General features: G+C 46.3%; 1 protein-coding gene across 4 annotated transcripts; it reads right to left on the bottom strand.

Annotated features, from left to right (window-relative positions):
* Positions 1 to 870: 870 nt before the first annotated feature.
* On the bottom strand, positions 871 to 16,581 carry LOC128309012 (GATA-binding factor 3-like). 4 transcript variants are annotated; one of them, XM_053045544.1, is made up of 10 exons: positions 16,495 to 16,581; positions 12,848 to 12,977; positions 4,053 to 4,309; positions 3,397 to 3,970; positions 3,158 to 3,295; positions 2,798 to 3,082; positions 1,895 to 2,182; positions 1,573 to 1,813; positions 1,280 to 1,508; positions 871 to 1,209 (listed from the first exon to the last, which is right to left on the bottom strand). In XM_053045544.1, the coding sequence occupies exons 1-10, from the start codon at positions 16,566 to 16,568 to the stop codon at positions 1,119 to 1,121; spliced, it is 2,307 nt and encodes a 768-aa protein (XP_052901504.1). In that variant the 5' UTR covers positions 16,569 to 16,581; the 3' UTR covers positions 871 to 1,118. The 4 variants fall into 4 exon arrangements, with proteins under 4 accessions (XP_052901504.1, XP_052901503.1, XP_052901505.1 ...); XM_053045543.1 differs by having other exon boundaries at positions 2,798 to 3,295; XM_053045545.1 differs by lacking the exons at positions 12,848 to 12,977; positions 16,495 to 16,581 and adding an exon at positions 16,306 to 16,435 and having other exon boundaries at positions 2,798 to 3,295.
* Positions 16,582 to 19,207: the final 2,626 nt, after the last annotated feature.

Below are 19,207 nucleotides of genomic sequence, written 5' to 3'. Positions count from 1 at the left end.
CGCATTAATCGCCAACAAACACCGTACCACGATGCTTCTCCACGATGCGACATGCTTCCACCAGAGGCAGCGTTGTTGCTTTTTTGTTTTGTTTCGATTTTGGTTTTAATATCGAACATTCGTTTTCTTTCCGCGGCTGGGACTTTGATGTTGGACTTGCTGTGGGCAATCGCTTTCGTAATACCGATACGTTCGCCTGCATACGAGACAACAACGTAACCCGCGCAAACTTTGCATAGAAAGTGCATTTGAGATCCGTTTTATGTGGCGCCAAGAGGCAATACAATAGCCAAATGAATGAGCATTGTTCCAAGCAGTGATTTCCAATAGTAACGCAAAGTAACGTAAAACAATGTTAACCAACAGAAAATCGACATCTTTTCTGTGAAAATTGCCTTAACTTTTAGAACCACGAACATTTGACGTGAGCTTGAAGTCTATTCTCCGAGGGATGACTCATTCCACTAGAATAGAGGCAGCCCGAAATTGTTTCGATCCTCGACAAAAGTAACTATCCTCGTTTGTATCCTTTTGATCTGGCCTAAGCCTCCCCGACACCGGTCAATCTACACAACGATCTTATAAAGTTCACCGAAAAGAATCTCGCTTGCGTGTGCCGTCCACATAGGCATCATCCTGTCAGAGACACAGCATTAGTTAAATGGAACCAAGATAAAGTAGCACCCCGGGAGATAAGTGTGCGACAATTGATTCAGTGTTCTCTGTGTCTATGGCAAGATCAGACCCAGCCACGGGGCTTTCTAGCATTTCTCGATGGTCGTTTAGACTAGCATTCCTTTGAGGAACGAAATGCCGAAAAGAATGAGTCACTCCTGCCCATTGATGCAACGGCCAGTTTCGAATGTTTTAAGTACGCTTGCTTTTATTACGAACACTTCTTGTTGCTCCCAGCCAATTGCCCGCCACTGTACAATTTGTCTTAGCTTCGAAAACATATTTGGTACCTTTGGTGTTTACATACTAGCGCTTGTCTCCTCTATCGCCTTAACCTATTTGGCATTGGTACAAAGAAACACACGGAAAGCTTTTTCCTTTTTCCTACTGCCACTGAATTGCGCCTGTTCGATGCGGTGATCGACGATCGATCGATCGGCAGGTTAATTGCCAGAACGCTCCGCCACCGCGGTGCTGGTGATGACGCTGGTGATTTCTCCATTCGCTCCCCGGTTCCCGTCCATCGAAGGTACGCTGTGGGTGTAAGTTAAGCAAAGCGTTAGATGCGCACTGTCGCGATCAGGTGTGTCCGTGCTGTACTCACGATATTGGTATGTGGCGTGCAAGATTGTTAGGCACGGGTGCAAGATGAGGTGACGAGTTTCCACCGCCGGGTGCGCCTGGTGAACTATCCACAAACCGTGGATCGTGGCCGGGCGAATTGTGGAGCTCCATCGGCTGTGACGTTGATAGGTGCGACTGGCTGGCGTTTAGAAGCTTTGGTTCGGAGATCGAATGATACTGGGACGGTATCATCGATGGTAGCAGTTTCCCTACAGCAGAAGACATTTGTTAGCATCGCAACCGCTTCCCACCGCACCTGGCACACGTACTCACCTGTATTCAGCCCGTTCATAGGCTGTATCTGCTGACTAGATTTTGGTTTACGCTTGCGCGTTTGAATACCGTCCTTCTTCATTGTAAGCGGACGGTTTACGCTGTGCAGTTTGTAGTACAATCCGCACGCATTGCACACCGGATCGCCCTGGTTGTTCCGACGCCATAGCGTTGTCGTCGTGGTTTGACAGTTCGCGCACGTCACACCCGACCGACGATTGCCCTGAGCTGGAGGTGTTTTCTGCGGGTAAGAAAATTAAAAAAAACCGTTTCAGCATCTTGGTCTACCACTTTCCACCAACAGGTCGGCGGTTCCGCTTACCACTGCTTGTTTGGCTTTCTGCGAACGATTTGGTGGCCGATTGGTGCCCGGATTCTGTCTCGTGTACAGTGCACACGCATTGCACAGGGTATGGCCGACGGTGTCCCGCCGCCAGAGCGGTGTATCGGAGCTGCCACAGTTCACGCACTCACGGTGTTCCGGTGGTGGGACCAGCTGTGGATCGTACGCTTCGTTCAGCGAGCTAATCTGCCAACTGTGCTGCCCGTTTGTCGCATACTCTCCAACATTTCCACCCGCATTATCCATCACGATTGTACCAGTAAAGTTCTGAAAAGCAAACACGTCACTCATTAACAGAGATGTCCTTTAAAATGCTCCAATAATGAATCTCCACATTAATCCACTAACTGAACTCTTGATTCTCGAGAAAGCTATACAAAGTATGCGCTCAGATTTCATGATACGATAATGAACATGATCCTCTGATTCTACTTCTCCTCTATCGACACAACAATCTCAAGAGGTCCAAAGGCTAGCAATTTCTGGCTTTCTTGGATTGGAGGGGATTGGTCTGGATGGGATTTTAGACCGATCCTGTCGAGTGAAGATCGGCGCCACTACCAACACATCACCGCATAAAAATCCAACTACTCTTCTCTTGATTCTACTACTCTTCTCTTGATTTTACTACTCTTCTCTTGATTCTCCTACTCTTCTCTTGATTCTCCTACTCTTCTCTTGGTTCTACTACTCTTCTCTTGATTCTACTTCTCTTCTCTTAACTCTACTGCACTTCTCTTGATTCTACTACTCTTCTCTTGATTCTACTACTCTTCTCTTGATTCTACTACTGTTCCAGATAAAGTCCGTGTCTTTGTACATTGCCTATTAGAATCTTTGAATCCGTGCCATATTAGTATTACATCCCAGAACAAAACTCACTGTATTGTAGTCGACTCCTGCGCCATTCCAATAGCCCGGGTAAATCTGTTGTGCTCCGGGTGAGCTGCTGCTATGTCCGGTGGCATTTTCGTACATGTTCTGCGAGTTTGGAATAGGGCCCGGGTAGTGAATCTGCTTGGTAATGATTGACGATGAGGTAAGTGTCGGGTCTCCTTTGTACAGAACCGGATTAGGGCTCGGCGAATGGTAGTAGATTGTTTCCTTCTGCGGCAGAAACGTGGTGTAGTTTCCGGTCGTATAGCCATCGGACGCAATGTAGTAGTTCTGTGGTGATGCAAGTGTATGCACCGGTTCCAGGTTGGTATAGTGTGTTTTAGCATCGACCGTACCTTCGGCTACCTGTTGCACCTCACCCCCCGGGCCTGATCCTTCGTGCGTCTCGTACACCTGTATAGTTTGATGGTGCGGTTGTGCTTGCACCTGAATCGTGGTGCCGGACTGGGATGCCACGGCAACGCTTGACGGATGCTGATGAACCTGCAAAGAGATAACGTCAAACCCCGTTAAGAATGGATTAACGGACAGGATAGATTTGCAACTTGTTCACGATCGCATATCGCTTCAAGCGTCTGCTGTACCTGTGCCGACAGTGGGTGTACGTGGTGGTGAGTTTGGTGTCCCGGCGGAACCATGCTGTGTCCGTGATGCGCATGATGATGGTGGTGATGCTGCGGATGCGGATGATGCGAAACGTGCGGATGACCCGAGCCCGAGTGCAACGTCGATGGAAGCGATAATGCACCGGGCGGCTGCTGATAGATGTACCGCGGATGCGGATGATACTTGACGTCCTCGCAGCGGTTCACGTATCGCACCGGTTCCTCGCCTTCGTTCTTGTACTCCACAAAGATGGTCTGCGTCTGGACGGGTATAATAGTGGTTTCCGGCGGGTTGTTTGCTGCCGCTGCAGCGGCTGCAGCGGCGAGTGCCACCTCCTTTTCGATCATTTCCCGCTTTACGATCTGCACGCCGGGGACGGCGGCGGTCGATGCGGCACTGACCACTACGCCCTGTTCCTGACTGGTGGCGTGGCCGGTTTCGTAGCTGTACGAGTGCTGCTCTACACCGCCAGCCGATTGAACCGTTTGATGGTACTCCACGGTATCGTAATCCGACGACTCGTTCGGGGGTTCCTGTCCTTCCGCAATCTCCCTGCAACACAACGTCCGATCGATGGATCATATACACGTCACGATCTGATCGTTTGCACACAACTGTTTCTGGACTCACTCACCTAATTTGACCCGTTGTAGTGATCATTCGCTGTTTATGCTGGTTGATGATTACCGCCGTCTGCTGGCCGGACGAGCTTCGTTCCGCAACCGCATGCAGCTCCGTATTCACGATCATTTCACCCACCGGTACGTCGGACAGGGTGTGCGAGGCTTGCGAAACGCTCACCGGCTGATGAGACACTGTTTGATGCACGCTGGAAGTCACCTCCGAACTAGGCGCCTGCTCCTGATCCTTCGGCTCGTTTGACGTTTCCATCTGCAATGGAACCAGCGCCACAATTGAAACGATGACAGGCAAGCTCAACCCACAAAACACCATCGAGTAAGCAGGACGGTGAGTCACACTGTCATCCCAAAAGCCACAACCTTCGGTAGAAAAATGGGCCCGCCGTTGCAACCATCGAACACGTCACTGAACCGATCACTTCCAACCGACTGCCCAACAGTCGCCGATGGCTTGACAAGCTTGACGTAAAACGTGGGGATTCCGTTAAGCAATCACTCCCAAAGCAAACACCAAACGAAGGGGTTTGTCGCGGGGAACGTCAAATCGCGAGACATACGCACCTAAACCTTCAGCTCGTGCCCGGCAAACTCATACTACTTCCGCCCAAACAAGCCCGTTTCCGGTTGGTATCGAACCCGGGGAGCTTTGCGGACGACAGGAAATAGACGTTGGGGTGGTGCAGGCAGCTTTGGTTCCGCTACGTGACATCGATGAGCGCATCATCAGATTCGGCGAGACAGGAAGAAATCTCCCAGAATAAACACAGAAACCAATGAACCGACCCAAATATGTGACCCGCAAGCACACAGGTGTGCTATGGCATGCATAAAGCGTTATGTAAAGCAAGTGTTCCGTTCTCATTTGTAAGGCGTCGAGCTCGCGATACTCTTATTCCGACTGCTTTGCATGTACAAAGTTGCTGTACTGGAACGGAACAAACTCTCCAACAACTACTTAACGCTTATTCAAAAGTAGTTTTACCCAATTCACAGGGACTTCCAGAAATTTGGTTCTGGAATACCTGAACATCCTGAACATCTTTTAATAAAACGGGTTGAGCTTTTGGTTTTCTGAAAGCTCTTATTTTATTCGAATCTGCAACCTCGAAGGGCTTGATCGGAACCAAAAACCCTTACCAATTACGAATAAAGTAAAGTTCATGAAAGGTCGGAATTATTAACATCTCTTCAAGTTGAATGAAATCTACTTACAATCTATTTATATTTGTGAGCAACTTGAACATTTTTTTCCTAAACCAAAGCTGTTAAATATTTTTTTCCCCCTCAAGTTCATATCTTTAATTTGTTTATGTTATCACATTCTCAACAGCATTCACCTGCTGAGCAGCCACTAAACAGATTGAGTACCGTGCATAAAAGCAGCAAACAAGTGTCGAAACTTTTCGCATTTCAAAAGGGTAAAACAGCATTCTCCAACTATAATTAATTCACCATTCAATATGCGTGCTTGTCACGTGCGCAACCTAATGAATCTATCTCTATTACCGAAACCCAACCCAGCAAACACACCATCATGCCCTGCTGCTTTGCTCGAAGGAGATTGCCGCAATGCGATAAGAAGGTAAACACCAAAGGTTACTTTCCATCAGTGCGCACAAGCCTAAGGACCCGCCGGTAAGGGACACACCGAAACGGAATGCCATTTCCCAATGAAACGCAGAACATAACGAACGAAGCAAGAATAGGAAGAGGAACGGTGAAGTAACGACCACAGTGCAGAGCCCACCGTGCATACGATGCGGCAAACGAACCCCCGGGGGCCATTCGAGACCTTTAGTGTGGACAGTTTCCTAACGCGAGAATAGACCTAGATAAATTGAATTGAGAAATAGCTCGAAACGGAGTAAATAAAGCGGCAATCAGCACATGAGGGCCACATCATCGCTGGGTTCTGGGTTCTCGTACCATTCTATTGAGGGCCATAATGATGTGAGGTAATTAATTTGTATCATTAAAGTGTCAAAAATAAATGAGTATTTTAACGCGCTTCAATTGCTTCAATTAAACGTTTTTCGGCTTGTTCTGTCTGTTGGCAGATATCAAACGAGTAAAAAATATTGAATTAACAGTATCGTTCCAAACCTATTCATCAGCAAAGCGTTACACACTCGCAACTCGGGTGGAAAAAAATCGCATTTTTCAGTGGTATGGAGCGGCTTTTGACACCTGATTAGTGTGTTCCTTCCGATTATCACTCTTGGCCTCTTGGAGCACTAAAGTGTCGGCCCATCTAACGCGAACTATCGATACGGTGTGATACTGTATCGCACAAAAACACATATCTTATCCGATCCCCGACCTACGCCGTGCCCGGCCGATAACCCCGGGCAGGCCGGTACCGGTAGTTCCCGAGTGGATGCTTACACACCGATAGCATCGCGCGCCAAGTGTCTCACTCTCTTGAGCTACCGGCAAACCCCACAGCTCCAGCCCCCAAAGAAGACGAAATGCGTGTAAGGTTTCCAGCCAGTCGCATGGCTAAAGGCACTTGGCGTTGCGAAACTGCCGTAGAAAATTGCCAGCGAAAAGAAAAGCAAAAAAAAGCACCCCTAACAGGCCCTATCCCGTAATGGTGGCCTTCGGCTACTAAGGCCCGGTATTTAGAGCCTAACCGATGCCTAAACATTGGACATATGGTATGATGATGCGTATCAGTTCCCCGAAAAAGCGGCTTAACCAACGCGTTCCTGCAAATCATTCTATTTTGACCGTGCCTATACCGTGCGGACTCGGCCAAGAAACGGTCATTCGCTTTTGATGCGCGGGAGCTCATAAATGTCAGAAGCGTTCGTAAAATTTCGTCTTATCTCCGGCCTGCACGCAGTAAAGCAACAACAACAACAACAACAACAATAAACTCTTTCAAAAGTAAAAAAAAGAAGAATGATGCCCTCGATAAACAACCCCGCAATGTCCGGACGTTGCGGCTCAGGCCCAGGCGATGGACCCGTCCCGAGCAGCGCGAACACTGGGAGTCTCCATTCGGGGTGGTAATTAAACACGCCTCGCGCGGTCACCTTGCTCCTTGCTTTACTGCTCCATTTGCTAACACGGGAAATTACTTGCCACGGTTATATTTATGCCCCATGGTGGATGGTGGTGACCGGCCCGAACAACAGTTCTGATTTCATTTCCTCCGCTGTTGCTATCACACCGGGTGGGTGTGGGTGGCGATGGCCGAGACGCTAATTAAATGGTTTCCAAAGAAAGTAATTTGGCCACAAGCAATGATCTAGGAATGTTTTTTTCGTTTTTGTTGAACGTCGACTCCATCGCACCCAAAAAGAACAAACTTTCTAGAGGCAGTCGATGGAGGAGCAGTGTTTTACACCCCACGGTTCATTGATCACGCATCGCTTCTTTAGCCCTGAACCTTTTTCCGAGCTGCGAACGTTGCTTCCCTTTGGCGCCAATGTGTAAATATATGGCGCCCAAAATGCTTCATATGTTCCGACTCATGCCGGATGACTCAACGCCACAAGAATGTGGCGAGAGAAGGAGTTCAACAACTGTTAACAGGCTACATGGGTTTTACAACGCTCCGGCCGTCGGCTATTTCTAACTAAACAAAAATTAGACCATCGATCAAGCCACCACACATTCGGCCGTCGAAGTATAATGTACTCTGCACCGAAAGCCGTCCGAGGCGTCTACAAGAATGCACCGGCCAACGGCAGTGACACTGACCCAACCAGAGACGGTCGGCACTCCATTTTACATTCCCTTCGACGATCGCGGTCCGCAAGTAAGATATCACTATCAGAAAGCTATAAATATAGTACGGGAAACAACAGATCCACACACAATGAAACATCGAAACGCTTCAGCCCATGCAGCCCAAGCAAAGCCGTTCGTTGGAAGGATCGCGAGATCGCTTCCGATGATCACCAACCTGATCCGCTGCGCTCGTATCGTAGGCACGTAGCGATAAGCTTAAATGAGCTCTAAAAATCTTACCCTAGTGTGTCACCCGTACCCGCTCGTACATCGAGTGATCCAAATTTTGAGGATTCTAAATGGTTTTACTCTGCTGTAGTTCGGAACCAGCCGGCCCCGAAGGAAGTTCATGTTATCTAACCAATTTTACATAGGTTTTTATGCGTGACGTGACGCTGGGTCCGGACGATCTAAGCGTGTAATTCTGGGCAATCGGTTACGGTCAATCTAGAAGGCGAGGGTCTGTCTGTGCTAAAGATCGAAGTGAAAGGTAAACGATGACAGACAGCTACACTTGCAAGCAGATGCAGCTTTTCCGCATTACGCGTTGGTTAGTGGCAGGTGTTTCGACCAAAAAACAGATGACTTTTAAAGATGGATATTAAATACCAAAAATACTCCCAAAACGTAATGAACTTACTTAGTACTAGTAAAATTGCGAAAAAAGGCATAGTTGGATAATCTGTATTATCAAGCGCCTTTTCTTAATATAGGCGTCTTAATAATATAGGCCTTTTTAGTTAATATATCTAATATCTCCACGATGAATTCATCATGTAGAATGCATAAAAGAAAATTTGTTTTAGGACATACATTAATGCACACATTACAGAAAGTATTATGTTTTTGAAAGAAATTGTATAAACTAACTGGATTTTATTAAAAATCTGAAGATTTTAACTGTTAGAATAAATATTCGAGCAATATGTAATATTTATCTTTTTTATATGAACTTATCGTAGTATCCCAAAGGTCCTGAGGAAATGAAACTTTTTAAGCTTTTTTCATGTTTACACCACTTATTCTTCAACTACTCTTCTTAACGCAGCAACTCCAAAATATGTTCCATCGAACATTATACCATTAAAATTAGGGCTAATGTATGATAACCAACAGCGCCGTGCAAATTCATCGTATTGTCAGTCATTTCAATTTCATTAAATGGCATAAAAGTATACTGTATTCGCTCGACATATTTTCCGTTTAATAGTGAACAGAAAACTGGGAGTTATCACTTCTATCCGGCCAAAAATTTGTATAATTATTATTAAACTACAACAATTCAAACGTTTCTATTCGAATGTCTTTGAGCTAATAAAAATCTGGGGAACCACATTTAATAGATCTCCAATCAAGAAATGGGAATTTTCAGACGAAATCACTGCAATCACTTTATGGTGGTAAAATTCTACAAGAAGATACAGTATCGTCTTATGAAATAAATATTACGGTGGTATATATCCAATTCGTTGATATAGTAACCATCAATCATTTTCAATCGATGAATGTGGCATGATATGTATTATTTGATATTTATTAGACACATAGTTCACCGGAATACGGCCTAACTAAACATAAAATAAACAGGACATATATCGGGCGACATAATATCATCATTTTCAATGTCACACATTACAAGCATATTAATTTGCTAAAAAAAAACAAATCGCAGATATTCCCTTAATGCTGTTATGCTCATATTATAATCGAAAATGCTCAGACAATCCGTTGAATTCCCTGGCCATTGATAATGTGGGGTCATTTGACCCATCTTTTCACACGCTTAGTTCACTTTTAAAACAATTTAAAGCTATTTTATTCGATATTATTACCAAAAACTAGCGGTCCCTAATAATAATATTATGATCTATCCGGGATTCGTCTATCGTCAATTTTACTAACTGATGCTTATCGAGATAGCGAAAGTTTGATCGAACAACCGAAGGGTCGATTGTGTCTTCGTGTTGTTGAAATTAATTACAATTACAACAAGCACACAACCTCCGTTACTTCGAGTAATCCAATAATCGTTTAATGTTTAATGTTTATTAATCATTGAACCTCGAATTAGCCAACGTAAAATACAGGCAGTCCTCGAGATACGCTGTTCCTTATAAGGGCGGAGGTCCTCCGAAACGCGTTGTTTGGAAATTTAACAGTTAAGTTAATTTACACCACAAAATCTAAGCAAAACGATGAACATTTTCTCGAAAATACCTTCCATTGTTGTATAAAACATTTGTTTAAAGTTACTTTTAATGTACCCATTAAAGAGTCGCATAAATTAAGTGCAGAGAAAGCAGTCAACAACTTATCTTTGAACTATAAACGATTTTGCATCAGTGTTACGCGTATCTTTCCCGGCCTTAAGCGGTCCGCTATAATAACGTATATCGGAGACTGCCTGTATTAACTTTTCGTTGATGTGGATTAATACTTACATAGGATTTGGCACATATTATTCGAATGATAATAAATATTTTAAGATGAAAAATTACTCTGTATTCACTCTTCCCGCTTCAGCCAACCCACAACGAGCAAACAATATATTATACTCTTTATAGTCTTACTTGAACAGTTCATATTATTATTGTTGAGTAAAACCATTTGAAAGCAACAAACAAAACGACAGTTGCGGAAACTACTATAAACTTCTCTAATTATGGCCGTAAACACACAAAAAGCCATGCTTGCTCCAATTACTATAACAACCGGCACGCTCGGTTCCAATAAACAAATCTCCCATTCAGCTCTAGCAGCAAAATAAAAAACCCAACGGTACCACAGTAACGAAGAAGGCAAAGGACTATCAGCTTTTTTAAAGTCTTGACCATCGGTGTGCTATAAAACAAGACACACTTAACGTACCGTACGATCAAGGACTCAGTCCTTCGGAAAGGATGAAAAAGAGGACGCACAAAATATTAAACTGTCCTTCGGTGTACCTTCCGCTGGCTTGGCGAACTCATCCGCTTGTTCGTGAGGCGCCACAAGTTATGGTTATTACGCCAACTATTAAGTCCCATTCGGTTCAATAGCTGTACGGGTGCTGCTTCAATACCGCCTAGGTCTGTAGCAAAAGGTACACATAGCTGATCATTCGGTAAGCAAAAGAATGGATAACGCAACCGTTAAGACCTAACAGCACAGTTGAAAACTATTGTCCACTATTGGCCAGAAACCATTCATTCTTTTACGTTCAGTGCCTATCTCGTAAAGAATGTGATTTATGGCTGCAGGCGAAGTGCAAAGTGATGGCGTAACAGCAGGAGAAATTATATCCAGCTTGATGATGGTATCCTTCCGTCGGATCGGTTCGCATTGCTAGCTACCTTAACATTGCCTTTCAAAATTCACCATTTCAGTTTTGAGTGTTTAGACCATTCACTAATTTTGCACAGAACGCATGACGAGCGTTGACGAGTCGTAAACAAAACAACTCCCTGCGTAGCATATGCGGATGTGCGTGGGTCGTTTCTTTTATCATACATACTCCACAGCACCGCGCACTCCGGTTCAAGATTACTCATCCGGCGATAGGGCTATCGATAGGCAAAAACCGGGGCCACGACGATAACCATCTATGCACCACTGCTCGGCCTCCGTCAGCCGAGTGGGTCAGCACGGTCCGTGGGACCTCCCGCCAACTCCGGACTATCATCGGGCGGAGAACCTCCGTGTGTGGGATCCTCCGATAAAAAAAGCGTATTTTATCTCCATACTACTGGAGAAGCTGCTGATACTGTGTTTGCCACATTTGCGGGCGCCTATCTGTGAACCGGCATGCGGTCTAGGCGTCCACTGATTAGAGTCCTGTGCAGGGCGTCCCCGATTAGGATTCGAATCTGTGTTTGGATGCCGGCCGGCAAGCTGGGCAAGCTTCTGACTCTTACACGAGAGATTTCAACTTTTTAAACGCAACATTCACCAGGGAGCGTACCTTCACAGCAATACCGGTCGTTTCGTTCGGCGGTGCTGAGGCAGCAGGATCTAGCGGTATCGGAACCATCGCTGCAGAGGACACTGTGGTCGTCGTGGCGGACGCACTTGTTACCGCCGCACTTGGTATCGGACCAGATGGAGGACAGCTAACCGCTACGCCACCACCGTTCTTCGTATCGGACGAAACGGCCATCTTGCACGAATTGTCTACCACGTGACCGTTTGCGCTATGTTCGAAAGTCGTGTGCGAGCTGCGAACTGTGAAACACACCAAAACACCAGGACGCGGTCCTGCGAATTGTGCTTAAGCACCAACTAACAAACTAGCGTTTATCAGACACCTTGGGATTTGGGTTGATACACCGCACTAATCGATGGCTCTCACGCGGTCACACCCGATCACACCAGAAGGAGCATCTCACTGCGACTAAGGACTCCGCGCCGCAACGACATGTGGCGACTACCGCACCGCACAAATTATGTACATATATTGAACGAAATTGATCGGTAAAATTGTGTATTGAAAAAAAAAAGCAACTCCCTTTTATATATATATGTATGTATCGAAACCTCATCGAACTCGACCGATCCGTTGGGGTGTTCGGAGACCGCTCCGAGTGTGTGTTGTGGTGTTATGGCCCACTGTTCGTCCCCACGTCTACCACGACCGATTGCAAGCAGAGGGTGCCTGGGGATAGGCTTCCTTATCTTATCAGCGCCCGGGGTTGATACTGCGTTCGTAACGGTAAAAATATCACACCTTCCCAACATCAAAAACACATCGCAAGACTCGCGCACTCTTGATTGCACATAAACCCGCACACACACACAGCAAAGGGGTTGTTCGTCGCTTACGCACAATAAACAACAGCCAAACACTGCGCGACGTGTTCCTTGATGCGTTGACGGGTTTCTTCACCATCCATCAATCAATCGAAGTCCACCGTCCACCACTCGCACATAGCGCGCGCGCGCGCGTTCAGATGCAATCGTATGTCGTACGATCGATCGGACCGGGGTGCGATCGCACCTAAAACAGCGAAAACCTAACACCAAAGCTTTTCCCGCCCAAAACGACACTAACGCACAAGGTGCCCGCCGTACTCACCGCAAGCCTTAAATCGTGTCCGACATCCGGATGACCGGCCCGACAGTGCCCCCCGTTTCTCCCCCCCGGGTGCGCCCAACAATCGATGCCGGGGGGTGTTCTCACCGAACCGCCGCTTGTTGTGCCCGAACTGAATCCGGTGCGGGATGGCAGCAGTTTGCCCAGTGAGATGAGATGTTCCGAAATGGGAGAGACCGTAGAAACGAGAAGAAAAAAAAAAACACCATATACACACACACACAATATTGTACAAAACATGAAACAACACACACGGCTTTGAGGTAAAATCAACATTGGCCGACCTGGTGCGGGTTGGGTACGTCCGTCCGCGGGGCCCAGACCCAGGAAGGAAATAAGCCCGGTCTCGTTTGCCGTTTGCCGGATCGTCATCGGCACTGTTTGTCCAGAGGGTGCAGATTTCCAGCGTCCACGCTTTCCCACACCTCTCGTCCTCGAAAACCCGCCGATTCACGGCACAGCCCTCTCAACCCCCCACATCCGTGCCTACGTTGCATTCTTGTTTGGACTGCAATAAACTCCGACCGGCACCGTCGGATACATAGTCACCCATAAGCGCTTTTTTTCCCCTTCGTAACCCAAGCTTCATTTGTTTGTCTATGAGGTTTTGGTGTAGTTTTGCCCAGATTTTGTTGCGCACGTTTCCACCACCAACGAGAGCGAAACCGAAGCGAAGAAAGCGTTTCACAATCAAAATACAGAAAAAAAAGTTTGTCATACACGCTTGCCTACGTGATCATTCTACAACACCTCACCGCATCACGCCGGCCATTCTTACCGCCAAGGGTAGCCGAGATTCGATCGTCAACTATCGCCACCATCCGGGAACGAAAAATGGAAACTGCCAAAAATGGCAAACATCCCTTCTTCCGATCACTCAAACTGTTCTCGATGGTTGCTTTGTTGTTTGCACCATGTTCCTTCCCCCAGGCTCTTGACCCGCTTGCCCGAAGCACCATACGTGCTGAGACAAATTTGTTATTTGCCCATAAATTACGCTTCGAAACAACTAACTCGCTTTGCATACTGTGGCACGATGCCGGGCACGGTGCGGAATCGAAACAAAGATTCTGCTTGAGCGGTACAACACGAAACCTCCTGATGCGAGCGCGTGCCTATCGTGAACAGCTTCACTTATCTGATATGCGATTTCGATCGGATAAGCTAAACGGAACAATAACAGCGTTGATCAGATTAGACAGCGCGGCTGTACGTGTCCATCTGACGGGGGGTTTGCAAAGCATCTGTTGAGCCTAGCTGCACTTGTCTCCTGTGTCTCCTGCTGTCTGTACTTTCCACGACTTCAAACTCGGGAGGAAGGACTTCTGCTTTATCCAACACCAATCCATCTTTCTTTCAGCTTCATCAACGCTCGGTATCGATTTTCGGTAGGCCTAGGTTGGCTTATCTTATCTGCTGTAAGCTTGTGCCTCATCGGGTCAGCAACGAGCGGTGATGGATGTGGCAGCAGTCCTTGGCAAAGCTAGCGCCACGCTCAAGGAACTCCTGGACGGTGGTAAAACAAACCGCCATACAAACAATGACACGGTAGCACTATAAACATTAAAGCCAACCAAGCAAAAAAAAAGCATCACAGCAAGCAAGCAGATCAACCTTCGCCTTTATGATCCCCAAATGTGTGACAAAGCGATCGGAATCTCATTGATATTATGTTTAATTCCACTATCAATTTCACTATCTCCATAATTACGCTGCGTGATAAGATCCAGCTGGTAATCCACTCAAATTAACTCAACTGGTTACACGATCGCCGAACGGAATATTTAACCCTCGGTAAATTGTTTGCCTACTTGCACAATGTGTTCTTTTGCTTTAATTCTTGCCTAAAAATATCCACGTGATGGATCCATCTTTTAGCATCGATTGTATTGAACAAGTAGTCGACATACAATTGCACCTATTGTTGTGCTCCTCTGCTGACAATGAGGTTATTGATCGATCGGCAGAAGAAGAAAAAAACCAGCAAGCTTCTATCAATCTCTCATCCACTCGGCTCGCATCCCTTGGCAAGTGGAATCCATTTCTTAGCTACCACACCCTTTCCACGATCGGGGCTTATTGTTGGCAAACCGAAACGCCCAACCTGCCAACCGACGGGACCAGGACCGTTCCTCCATCATGCAGGGATCCGAAAAGGGGGCGCGAGATTAAATATTCTCCCGCGGATTCCTTCACCTGCAGAAAACTGCGCAACTTGTTTGTGCCGGCGAGCGAACGGAGGTGTTTTGCTGGCGGAATTGCTTCATTTAAGGTGGCCCGTGGTCTTATCTTCGCTATTGCAACATTTACGCCGGGGAAGCACTACGGCACCGACATATTGCAGAAGGCCGACTGTAGCGACAAATGCTCATTAGGAAGGGTAAACATACACACACACACACACACACACACACACACACACACACACACACGCACATGATAATGACCGGCGGTGGTGCCGATGGGGCACGATGGAGTGTGTGATAACACGGGAACATTACCGGTGCCGGTGGCTTCGCGGGTTGGAGCAGCATGACGATACGTGTACTAGCTCGTTTTTCGTCGTTGTTGTTACCCCGTCCGACAGTCAGCCGTCGATTCGATTGGGTAGCCGGCCATGTACTTATCAACGGGTTTCATCGCCTCGAACCCTATGCGAAGCTGAAAATGGCCCTGTGGTAGAGCCCCGGTGACTCGGCACAAGTGCTCCATTTTGTGTGGCTGAAGTGCAACATCGCCCATCGCTTGATTGGATCACTCCGCACTGGAAGAGGCCAGTGCAGAGGAGTTCGTTTATGATCAGGGCCAGGGCAGGGCACTCTGCCACCCGTCGCGCACCCGTCGTGCGACTTATCAATCGAACTTCTGAGGAATGGCCATGGGGGTGAAACCGGTACCCGATAAAATGATATCAGTCAAACAGGTTGCCGGGAATCACCCAGCTACCTTCTCGCACACCCTGTACAGTGCTCCCTGTGATGGCCACTCCATCTACCCCATCCACGTCACCGTACGACGACAGTGCCTCGCATTGTCAGGCGGCCACTGCTAATGCATGCGAGCAAAAGAAGACACCCTAAAATCCCTTTGCTTCAATTAAGTGATACCGAGCACTGTACAGCGAAACCGTCCGTGGAAAATGAATTATATGACACGGCTATAAATTTCGATCCCCATGGCAGAACTCAACGCGCACGTCACCACTATCGCGGACCGACATCTTGACAACGTCTACCGCAGCACAAAGCATTCGGTTAAACTTTTCCACCCCGGCGCACACACTCGCGTGGGATTGCTCCACGGCCATATCATCAAACTACATCGGCGTGTGATAATTCTGATTGTCTTTACTACCTCGCGTTGTAGCGTTTAAAACAATACATCACAACACCATGATCACTGTCTAGATTGGTTGTACACTTGCACCGAATTTCACTCACTCTGTGCGCCTGCCCTGTGTGGTCCAACGCTCAACCCATGGCCTCCACTACTGTCGTTATCCTGTCGATAATCGACCGAACCACCCGCACGGTACCGAACCGACTATACCGAACCGTACCAATGTTGCCCACCGGAGTGATGCTTCAAATATTGTGATAATATAATATAATATAAAATTTAGCACTCACTTGTGGGCCGTTTTCGTACAAAAAAAGTTATATCTCAGTACAGATAGTGAAGTGTTGCGGTGATAAGTTAACATATCAATTTGTTGTACCTTGATTTGCACCGTTTACGCTTCGCGTACCCGATCACGGAAAGCGCTGCGGTCACGTATCGGGTGTTGGCACCAATCTTGCCGGTGCCGGATGGTGTGGTGATCCGCTGCCGGGCACCCGGTGCCGGTAAGAATCCTTCGTACCGGACGCCATCGGAACGAAATTTGTTCGATGCCGAAATGGGGGCTGTATTTTGAGGGTCGGAAAACTTTTGTCTTTAACAGGTGAGCGGCGGCTCTAGGCTGCACGAGCGCAATGAGCAAACCATTCGAAAGCGATACCTTCCTCCGGCCGGCGGACAGTTATCTCCTATCATACTAACCTTATTATTTCTTACATGCAAAAGGATGATAACTCCCTATCTCTGACAACAGTTTTATCAACCTATATCTGGGTGGGCGAAGTGGCCAGATAGGCACAATAACTATATGCTACTTCAAATGCGTCCCCAACAAATCAACGCTAGTGCACTAGACAAAGCGATCCGTTGCACACAGGATGCGGAAGTAGTGGTGGGAACAGAAATTAGCGTGAAAGTTTTGGAAAGTTGCTGCCTTACTTCACTGAAGGGTAAATAAACAGATTAGTGCTGGTATAGTACAGCTGGGAATTAACATCTCACTACTTACATCTCAGCCAGGAGCAGTGGCGAATGTAACGGTACGGGGCACACGACAAGACCGGCTAAAAATACCTAAGGCTCTGAAAGAAAAATGTGCATAATAATGTTTGTGTGATCAAAGTGTGCAGAGTGGTTAAAGTGGGACAGAAAATGGACCAAAACTGCAAAAACTGAGGACTATTACCGCATTCCAGTGTGAACTCCCTGTTGCACTAAAGCCAACTTGAACTCCACCTTTATTCTACAGTTTCTGCATCTTCATCAACCGGTCCTCAGAATTGGATATTACATACAGAAGGATTCATAAAGGACCTTATCCGTAAAGGATAAGTGGACCCTCAAAGCATGTAACACGTCCTCCTCACATCAGCAGGAGCTCAATAGCTTCGACGTTATACCTACTAGTAATTGGCACTCAATTTGCATACCGCCTTGCATAGAGACCCAAAGGGCACTGATCACGAGTCCTTTGAATCGCTCATAGTCAATTGTTGTTGTCTACCAAACCATAAATCAGACTTTTTAAACAATAATTGGTATATTGGTAAACTTTCAGTCAAAGCAGGCATGTTGACCACAGCTGTATTAAGTCCACATTGTTTTTCGTATAGAGATTAGCGGTAAACTAATTAACCACACCAGGTTGTCTCCACACCTATTTGGTGGCTTCTCAACATTGAAGATATAAACTGTTCAGATTGCCATTCTGTGTCAAGCATCCTTCACGCGTTTCGAATCCTTCCCTGACAAAATCAATATGTTCGGCCATTTCACAACAGAATCAAGCTTTAGATGTTTTAGGCGTCTGTCGTAACAATATACCGTGCATGTTTATAATAGTTAGCTCTTAATTGAAGAGAATGTGCTACTAACTACTAACTACTCCAATGAAGAGATAGCGTACAGTGTACTAGCTACCATCAATCAATTACTGACAGAACCATCCCCGGATTCGAATGTTCCATGAGTATGATGAAGTTGTTGAGCTGTTTGATTTAATGTTTATCTCTGGTTTATTCCTGAGATCCCATTCCTGGGTTCCTGGTACTTCTATGTCATGTTTAATATCTGACTAATCGGGACTCACGGGTGTGTATTTGGTAGCGGCGACAGGAACGGTACGACCTCCCATCCAAACCATTCCTATCCAGCTACGAGTAAGTAAAATTGAAATAGCCAGAAATGGCAGGTTGAAGTTCCACTGAAGAAGGAAAGTATTAGGGAAGGAAGGATATTAATACTATTCATTATCAGTCATTCATCGTCAAAAGTTAATGAAGCAGAGGTAAACAGTTCGGCACGGGATTTGATATCGGTCCTATCGTTTAGAGCTTTGACTCCGCTGGCAGAAAATTACCAAGCCGTAGTAGTAATGACATCCACTAGAACCACTTCTACCCCGTAGTCCGTTAGCTCATTTTTGTCACAGAGTGAGGGTCAGCTCGTATGAAATTCTAATACGCAACGATCTTCGGTGTATTATACCATCCGTTGAGTTACAGCCTAGCGTTTCATCGATTCAAGTCATTGGGACCTTTTCATTCGACTCCTTAGTAGAGCCAGTCTGCTCTCAATCAGATAACGAACAATTGTAACTAGTACTCAAATCCTTGTCCTTATTATTCATGGTAAACTAAAACAGTTAGTTTAAAATTATGGCATACAATAAGGGACAATAAGCGCTATAAAAATTCAACAATAACAAATAACTCGAGAACGCAACCATTCTCGACCTAAAAACACACGTTAACTTCTTCGAATAGCTTGATTACGCTCAAACTTTGTCCTGACAGTCTTCAACATTTGGTCTCGGTTTCCAGCTTTGTCCCCTTTTGCGCAAGGAAAAAATTATGACATTCAACCGCTTAAGTTCGTCTGGCTTAATCTAAGTTTCAATATTTACCTTTCCGCTGGAAGGCCATATATTCTCGGAACACGGGACATTGCTTGAAGATTCCCATATGAAAGGAGTTAGCCAACGTGCACTACTTCATATTTACC

This window comes from Anopheles moucheti, chromosome 2 (assembly GCF_943734755.1).
Source record: "Anopheles moucheti chromosome 2, idAnoMoucSN_F20_07, whole genome shotgun sequence".
NCBI lineage: Eukaryota > Metazoa > Arthropoda > Insecta > Diptera > Culicidae > Anopheles > Anopheles moucheti.
Note: the sequence above shows the minus strand (reverse complement) of the source record. Positions and strands in the feature narration are given on the sequence as shown.

Excerpts from the sequence above, each read along its gene's own strand:
- LOC128309012 (XM_053045542.1), bottom strand. The coding sequence starts at position 11,932 with ATGGCCGTTTCGTCCGATACGAAGAACGGTGGTGGCGTAGCGGTTAGC. Across the intron at positions 3,287-3,357 it reads CGATATGCGATCGTGAACAA|CATCCGTCAAGCGTTGCCGT; the intron begins GTTGCAAATCTA and ends CAGGTTCATCAG. Across the intron at positions 1,509-1,572 it reads TATGAACGGGCTGAATACAG|GGAAACTGCTACCATCGATG; the intron begins GTGAGTACGTGT and ends CTTCTGCTGTAG.